General features: G+C 49.0%; 1 protein-coding gene across 1 annotated transcript in view; it reads left to right on the forward strand.

The window, feature by feature from the left end:
• The window catches only part of PDE6A (phosphodiesterase 6A), a 58,332-nt gene extending 53,926 nt beyond the window's left edge, over nucleotides 1–4,406 (forward strand). Inside the window, exons 20-22 of the mRNA XM_021697017.1 lie at nucleotides 434–517; nucleotides 2,132–2,273; nucleotides 4,213–4,406. Coding sequence (XP_021552692.1) covers nucleotides 434–517; nucleotides 2,132–2,273; nucleotides 4,213–4,292 — 306 coding nt within the window. The 3' untranslated portion in view covers nucleotides 4,293–4,406. The remainder of the gene's footprint in view (nucleotides 1–433; nucleotides 518–2,131; nucleotides 2,274–4,212) is intronic.
• The last annotated feature ends 4,729 nt before the right edge of the window (nucleotides 4,407–9,135 follow it).

Raw genomic sequence — 9,135 nt, forward strand, 5'->3', positions numbered from 1 at the left:
TTCCCTGATTGAGTGAGAAAAATAGTTAGGTTTGATTTTTTCGAATCCGGATCCAGTCACAGACCACACTCCCTCTGGTTGTCCTGTCTCTTGAGTCTCTTTCAAGACAGAGCAGATTTTCTCCTGGTTTTTGTTTTTTTCTTTTTATTTGCCATGTGTTTGCTTGTTGAAGACCGTGGGTCTTCTGTTGTGTAGTTTCCCACAGTCTGGACTGGGTTGATTGCACTCTCATGGTGTTATTTAATATGTTCCTTTATCCCCATGTTTCCTGCAAACCGCTAGTCAGATCTGGAAACTTGATGAGTTCAGGTTTAGTTGGGTTTTTTGTTTTGTTTTGTTTTGAACAAGAAAGCTTCCTAGGTAGGGTGGGTCCCTTTTAATGCACCATGCCAGGAGGAGCCCGGTACAGTTAACCTTTTCTCCTCCATGACAGCCCATGATGGACAGAAACAAGGCGGATGAACTCCCCAAGCTTCAGGTCGGCTTCATTGACTTTGTTTGCACCTTTGTCTACAAGGTAGGTCCTTGGCTTTCTCAGGCCCAGCGAGGTGTCTTTGTTAAACCCAGGAATTCCCAAACACCATCAGGAATCATAAACCCTGGCAAGTGACCGGTGGGTGTTTACAAAGAGCTTCTCATCTGCATTGGCATTTGGTCCTCAGTCCAGCCCTATGGGGTCCTGAGTGATTATCTACCCAGGCCGGAGCCTGGAGCTTCACCCACTCTACTTGCTCAATGCCATAGGGACAGATGACTACATGTGGTTTCAGACAGGAAAGGGGGAGGCGTATCAGACACACACCCTCCTAACTTCCCTTGCTGGTGGAAATGTGATAGATCAAGGTAAACCAGTTGTCAAAAGATTGTCTGGAATTTCTTTGAGCTCTTGCTTGGAGAAAACCCACTGAAAACCCACTGCTCCCAACTCCGTGTGATTTGTGCCACCATCTGCCTCCCGTTTGTTATTTTTATTTTGGTCATGTGTAACCTGAGGAGGCAGAGGCCAGACATAAGAAATGACAGGGCCAGCATCGCCGGAGTCAGCCCTGAGCCAGGACTAGAGCCAGGGTACCTGATCCCTAGTCCTAGGCTCTTTCTGCTGTGCTGGGGAGGACAAGTGCTTCTCTGTTATACCTTGGCTAACTGGGGTCCTCAGAGCAACAGGGCAGTGTAACCGTGCTCCCCACTATCATCAGCAGGATTACGAAACCAGGTAGGCGAGGCTGAACGCCCTGCATGCGCTATCACAGCCCTGTGAGGTAGGTACTGTACTGTCCTGACTTTATGGCTGATGCTGAGCTCTGTAGGTCACCGCCCCACGGTTACACAGCTTGTGGCAGAGCTGGATCCAAACCCAGGAGCTCTGAGCACAGCTGGATCTGGCTGGAACTCCGCAGTGGGCCCTAGATTTGCCGTTCTCACCTTGAGCCAATCGACTCCATCAACCTGCATCTTGATTTCCTCCCCTGAAAATCTAGGAGGGAGGCATCCTGTTTTCCCACCTCCCAGGAGTTTCTGGAGATCAAAGGCGAGAAAGCGCTTCATAAACTCTAACGTGCTATGCTCCAAGGCATTATTTTTATTCTTGGAGTTAAGGGGCCTTAAGAATCCCCTTCACAAACCCCAGTTTCTCTCAGCAAGTGTTTCCTGGTGTCTTTATGCCCCAGACCCTGTGCTGCGCCAGGGCCACCTCTGTGAACAAGGCGCCGCTGTCCCTGCCCTCTCCAAGGCCACAGCCCCTGGGGGACACAGGCAAAGGGAGTCATTACGATGAAGTGAGAGGTGGAAGAGAGGCTTTGCGAGCTTCTAATAGAGGACTCTACTTACCCAGAGGGTTCAAAATGGTCAAGGGGCGAGGGCAGCAGTCCTGGAGGGGTTCGGAAGCTGTGTGAAGAAGTTTGCACTTCGTCCTGAAGGACAAGGGGCTGCCACAGGAGGGTTTTAAGCAAGAGAGGGATGGATGGGCTCTTGCTGACTGCAGGCGCCACAGCATCAGCACGCAGACCACTGGGTGACGGGAAGCCCGCCGCCCCAGGCAGCTTGTTCCTGTGGTGGGCGTGCTCAGCCCAGCCTCTCCCCTGCACTGGACCCTGGGGTGTGGCCCCTGTGCCAGAGGCTCTCTCTCTTCCAGGAATTCTCCCGCTTCCACGAGGAGATCACTCCCATGCTGGATGGGATCACCAACAACCGCAAGGAGTGGAAGGCGCTCGCCGATGAATACGATGCCAAGATGAAGACCCTGGAGGAGGAGAAGCAAAAGGCAGCCAAGCAAGGTGTGTGGACACACGGAGCACTCACAGCGTGCCTGGCCTGGTCTCAGAGCCCCTAGCCGTGTGGTCCCACGCAGTCCTCCCCAGCCCGTGAGTGCCCTCATTCTGCACACGGTGGCGTGCTGAGGCTCACTGAGAGGAAGTACTGTGGCCAAGGCACAGTCAGTGGAAGAGCCTCGTTCCCAGGACTGAGCCTCCCAGTTAGGATTCCCGACTGTCCCCCAGCCGATGCAGGACAGATTCCAATTCCAAGGCTGGGCACATAGGGCCCTACCCAGGGGCCAATGAGAAAACCTAGAATTACAGGCTGAAGGAATTTGAGGGGCTGTGTTTCTGGCCTTCTGTCTGGCGTTTGAATGCTCGCTATACCATTGTGAGCCTTTGCTTGCACACTACCAGTGACGGGGGGCTCACTACCGTACATGACATCCTCTTTCAGTACCACTATTAGAAGGCTCTTCCCTGAGCTGCAGTTCTTCTCCTTGTTGAAATGTCCACCTAGCGGCCACAGTCCCGCCTTCAGGAATCAGATGCGATTTGTTTGCTCCAGCTCTTCCCGATTGACAGCACTCTCTCCCTCCCTCGGGTCATTTCTTTTGCGGGCTGTGTGAGCCCAGTTCCCTCACAGGACATGACTTGTAGTCCAGACCCCACTCAGACTGGATTTTTAAATCCACCTCTGCACACCTGCCCCTCTACCCGTGTTCTTATCATGGACCCCGTCATGGCTCCAGCTCGGCTCTGGCATCACGGGGAGATTCTAAACCAGTGGCTGCAAACGTGGGGCTACCGTTTGTATTTCGCAAGGGCTGCTTTTTGCAAAGCTCCAGGAGGTGTCCCGTACATGACACTCACCACAGATTTGGGTTTTTTGGTTTTTTGTTTTGTTTTTTTTTTTTTTTAAGATTTATTTATTTTATTTTAAAGAGAGAGAGAGAGTGCAAGCAGGGGGAGGGGCAGAGGGAAAGGGGGTGAGAGAATCCCAAGCAGACTCCTCGCTGAGCGTGGAGCCCAATGTGGGGCTCGATCTCATGTTCCTGAGATCACGACCTGAGCCCTATACCAAGAGTCAGAGGCTTAACCGACTGCGCCACCCAGGCGCCCCTAGTCATCATAGCTTTGTATGGTTATTACAATTTTCCAGAAATGGCAGTAAAGTGTCCTGAGGAAGATGAATCCTTTTCTAATTTGCAAATTGTCTTTGGGGCTAGTGGCAGGTCTGTGCAAACGTGTAGCCTGCAGATATGTTTTGTTTGGCCTGCATTCTCTTTATGTGAATTTGCTGTCCATGTTTTAAAATTGGGATATTTCAGATTTTAAAAATCCAGATCTCCAGCATTTCTTTTTTCAAAGGTCAGAATTCGGGATGCTTGGGTGGCTCAGTCAGTTAAGTGTCTGCTTTTAGCTCAGGTCATGATCCTAGGGTCCGGGGATCGAGCCCCACCACATCAGGCTCCCCACTTAGCAGGGAGTCTTCTCCCTCTGCCTGCTGCTTCCCCTGCTTGTGCTCTCTCTCTCTGACAAACAAATAAATAACATTTAAATAAATAAATAAAATAAAAGATCAGTATTCAGCCACATCAGTCTGCATTTTTATAGGACAACAGTGAGCTGGAGCTGAGTGGCTTTCACCTTTTAACTGCCCCCTTTAGACAGGACAGGGGATCTCTCCAGTTTGCCCCAGTCTCCACCACTCCCTGTTGTCTCTCAGACAGTGGTGACAAGTGCTGGTTGCCATTTATCATCACGATTGTGCCGCTCTTTTCCTTATTCTTACCCTATTTCCCATTCTTGGTTTCTCTTGGCTTGCCTTCTACATGTGTGACTATCTGTCAGCCGTGGAAAGCCCCTGAGTTTGCAACTCTTGGTCTAAACTGGGGCAAAGGGGAAGTGCATGGTAGCCTCCTCTCACCTAGCAGGTCCTCTTTCTGTCTGATTGCAGGAGCGGCAGGAAATCAGCCGGGGGGCAGCTCCGGCCAAGCAGGGGGCGCCCCTGCATCCAAGTCCTGTTGCATCCAGTAATGCTGACCAGCATCCGCTGAACGGAATGGCACCACCCTTCGTGGAAAGAGACTACCCAAGCCAGCAGAAAACCAAAAGCCTGCCTGAGAAGTAAAAGAGTAATAGGATTTGAAAGCTGAAAGAGAGTTTAGCTTACATCCTATCTAGTGGTGTTCAAACATTTTTTGTTTTGAGTATTTTACTGAGCTAAAACCAACATTCTAGCTTGCATAGATATCAATTAAACATTTCATTAAGGCCAGATTCACCTGCTTGCTTAGAATCATTTTTGTTCTTATACTTTCATTGTTTGTTTTCTTTTAACAATTGTCAAGCATCCTCAAAAGTAGAGAATTGTACAACGAATCCCTCCCTCCTTCCTCATCACCCAGATTCCAATATCAAGATTTTGCCACATTTGCTCATCCATCCTTTTACATTTCTTTTGCATTTTTTTCTCTTAGCTGAAGTATTTTCTTTATTAAATTGATGGTCTTTTTTCTTTTTTTTTAAGTGTATTTATTGATTGAAGTAATCTCTACACCCAACATGGGGCTCGAACTCACAACCCCAAGATCAAGAGTTGCATGCTCTTCCCCAAAAGAGCCACCCAGGCTCTTTAGCTGAAGTATTTACAAGCACCTTTCAGACATACCATTTCACTCCTCCATTACACGTCTTTAAAAACATCTGGGTGTTTTCTAATATAACCACATTATTATCACATGCAGCAAATTAACACCTCACATCCAGTTGTGGTAGAGGCCGTGATGAGCTGCACAGACACTTTCCTGAAGAGTAAAGGACCTGCGGTCCCTGCTGCTCTCAGTGCTGTCCCACACACATGACCTCAGCTGCAAGGAGACACTTTGTCCAAGGTCACGCCCTTTCCCAGGATGGCCTACACACAATGATGGACCCATGCCTGTTAAGGCACAGCCACCTTGGCCCCTCATGGGACAATTCCAAAGGGCCCTTCTAGCTCCAGGATTCCTGCTGGGATCACCAAGGCTGCCCCCGGAGCTCCATCACAGCTCAGCTTCTCCCTCTGCCCATTCCTACTCCCTTCCCTTCCGCAGGTGTTGGTCCTATGGGCATTCCTTAATAAGCACCTTGCAGACCAAGACCACTGCAGAGGCTGCCTTCTGGGGAGCCCAGCTGCCTTCTGGGGAGCCCAGCCTATCCTTCGTCGCCTCGCCCCCAATGTTGCAAAAGTGTCCTAATTAGTTGGTTTGCTTGACTCTGATCCAAACGAGTTTCACACTTTAACTGTTATGTCTCTTAAGCCTCTTTTAATCTACAAAAGCGCTCCTTCCACTTTTTCCTTTGCCAACGACTTGTTGCAGAAACACTGTCAGTTGTCCCATAGTCTGGATTTACCTGTTCGCCTCATGCTCCGCTGTCCCTGGTTCTCAAGGTGGATGATAGCTCTAGAACTTCTCTTCCTCCCAGAGAGAATGTATTAAAGCAGCGGCTAACGTATTAAAGCATTTGCTTGGAGGAGGGGACCAGAGGGTTTCTCCAAACTCTGTGTAAACCAGGGATCTCCTCCAACCTCCCTTTTTGCATAAATGAGGAATGAAGGCCAGTGAAGGCATGAGCTGGGCCAAGTTCGTGGCACTGTTCCCTCGCTTCCCTCCAGATGCCCCGAGTCGCAGAGAACAGAGCACATGGCCCTGTGACTGCCATAGAGGATCACTCCTGGCTCCTGGCGCAGGAGCCTTGCCCACGTTCGCAGGTCGGGATGTCACTAGGGAGCTGGGTCTGGAACCCTCATCTTTTAACTCTCCCGAAATTGACACTCTCAGAGCGTTTCAACAGCGACATGTCCCCAAGCACGCCACATTTAGTGGTTAAGTGGCAGGGTAAAGAGGAGAGGTGTCACTCAGGAACACACAGATGCTGGTCCTGGCTCCATTCCTTGGGCAGGTTGCCTCTGCTCTCCCCAGTCCTCAGCCTTCCCCATCTGTCACATGAGAGTCCCAGTCCCCGCCATGCCTCTCACAGGGCTATGGTTAGCACCAATAAGACGGTGCATGAGGATAGCAGCTTCTGTTGATTAAGCACCTCCTATGATGTCCTAGGTACTACTGTTCACGACCTAATTTCACCCTCACAACCCTACGGGTTAGAAACTATCACTTAGCCTCATTTATCACATGAGGACGAGACTCAGAGAGGTTAAGAAACCTGCCCGAGGACACCCAGCTGGTAAGTGGTGGAGTCAAGACTCAAAGCCAAACAGCCTGGCACCAGACTCCTGGCTTGTAACCATTTTCCCTGCACCATACTGCTTCTGAGAATCAGCCTTTTTAGAACACAAGGGACCTCTGAGTTCATCTAAGCAGATCATTTTGTTTCATACTCAGGGAAACCAGGGGCCGAAGGGGTGGCTTGTGCAAGTTTGCACAATACAGAAGTGGCAGAGTTGGGTCTCAAACACAGGTCTTGAGCCTCTACATCTCCCACACCATTGAGTGCATCTTTGAAGGGATTTCTGTGACTCCATGGCTTGGCTGCCTCCTTAGCTGTGTCATCAGGCCACGGATAGGATCCATTCACTCGTCCATTCAGGAATTCCTGAGCAATTGGGCTGGGCACCCTGCCATGAATAGAGAAGCAGCCCTGCTTTCCTGGACTTTACCATCAAGCAAGGGGGCGACAGATACTGAGTGATCAGTCCCATGGATAACCTCGCTAAAGACCAACTCAAGTCGCAGTACCCCGCTGCACAGCGGAAACATCCCCATTCATCTGCACGGGAAATTTCATGATGGGCTTCTCTCCAACTGCAGAAATCCAAACCGTTTCCAGACTGCGAAAATAAATCATCTGAAAACGAGAGCTAGTTTACATAGGAAATCAACAACTTGGAAATAGCTTGCACAGAACTTAAAATGGAACGGCTTGTTTTACTTGTTCTCATGGATCTATGATTTTCTTCACCAATGTTTCCACCCTCTGGGGGCACATGGGGAATCCATGGGGCTCTGGCACTCCAACTGCACCTAGAAAATAAAGCTAAAGCAGCTTTAAGGCAAAATACAGGCTAAATCCGTGAGAGCTTGAAAGGAAATGACACACACGTCCAAGACAGAGAGTCATGTCTCCACTGCTCCCGCTGGGGCTAAGTGAGCAAAGGAAAACCGTTCAGTCACCCACATGCAGCACACAGCTCAAGTCTGCTCTTCCGATCCTCTGGCCAGAAACGGTTTTTTCTGTGTGTCTGTGGTTTTTTTTTTTTTTTTTTTTTTTGGACCAGAAACTGTTTTGCAGTTGTCAGTTGGTGTTTTTGCTTAAAAACATGTCAAAATATCACTTTCCGCATGTTTATTTAGTGTGCTCGTGTGAAAAAGGAGCTGTAGCCAGACAAAGAAGTCCTTGTGCAGAAAGCAGGAGAACTTTCGAAAAGTCATGGCGAAAAGCTGGTCACGGAATGGCTGTTGGGGGAGGCTGAGTGTGACTGGTTCACGATCACGGTCGCCATGCAATGTGACAATGTGACAGCTTAGAGGGCTGGGGGTGGGGCGGCTGCGGGGCCCACCTTGACCAGGCTCTTCTCCGGCAAAGTGACCCCGAAACCAGAATCCTTTTCCCACTTAGCGGGCGGGGTGTCCCTCACAGCAAGCACGCCGACAAATAAAGTCACACCTAGATGGGGCTGTGGGTGGTATTTTCTTTTTTAATCTCCATAGTGTATTTGTTAAGTTTATGTATAAGCAGATCACTTCACTATTTACAGTACATGAGCATAGAGATTCTACAGTTTTTGTGATGTAAACAATAACCCCACAGTGGGAGTCTGAGGAAAGAAGCCAGTTCTGAAGTATTTACAGACGTTAAAATAGAACTTTATACTCACAGAATAATAATACATAGAGCAATTTGGTTAAATTACCTATGAAACTATAGAATCTGACAATGTACAAATACAGGAAAACGGTTTCTCATTTAGAAGGTAAGACAGATAAATCACACCGGAAATAAAATAGGGACGATGACAACCACAATAATTAAAAGCAAAGAAGGTGTCTTCCTTGCCTCTTACAGATAAAGTATTTATATAAATAAGGACACAACCCAACAAAATGGAAAAAATATATAAAAATCCTCTACCAATTAAAAAAAATAGCAAAACTAAAAACTCGATTCTCAATCATTAGCAGTGTCCTTTAAAAAATTAAAATTTAGCTTTCTATTATAAATAACAAAGCAGATGTGTCCCTCTGTGTAGGTGAAATTCTTGCACCTTTCTCAAGAAATGCATCAATGTAAGTCCACATACACAAACACAGGCGTGCGCGCACACACACACACATACACAGCCTTGCGCTCATGCACCCCAGGCTGTAGTTACCTTGTTGAGCTTCCCAATAGATAATGCCCCCTACAGTAGTACCCCTGGGGATGCCCAAACCTGACAAGTTCAGCCACTCCCTGGTTTGACCCTGTCACAGAGCCGGGGAAAGCCCCGGCTCTCTATTGCTCAGAATTCTCTAGGCTGCATGGTCACACCAAGAGAAAAGGATTTGAGTCCAAGATTTGGAAACGCTGGAAGGGACCATAGGGACCACCTCGCCCAGTCGATTAAGGCTAGCTACAGACACCATCTCTTTAGAAACCTGGGGTTGGGGAGAGGGATCTTGTGTCGGTTTCACCCTTTGCAGCCGCCTCTGGAGGAAGCAGACGCTCCAAGCCAATATTAACACCGTGGCACGAGGAGGTGGGGGTGAATTTCCAGAGCAGACTGCACGGAGCCAGACTTCTGGACGGTCACCTTCCCCAGAGACCATCTGGAAATGCGGGTGGTCCGCCTCCCTGTCCCACTGACCGCCCTGACCACACACCCCTTGAGATCGCCAAC

This window comes from Neomonachus schauinslandi, chromosome 7, assembly GCF_002201575.2.
Source record: "Neomonachus schauinslandi chromosome 7, ASM220157v2, whole genome shotgun sequence".
In the NCBI taxonomy this organism is placed as follows: Eukaryota; Metazoa; Chordata; class Mammalia; order Carnivora; family Phocidae; genus Neomonachus; species Neomonachus schauinslandi.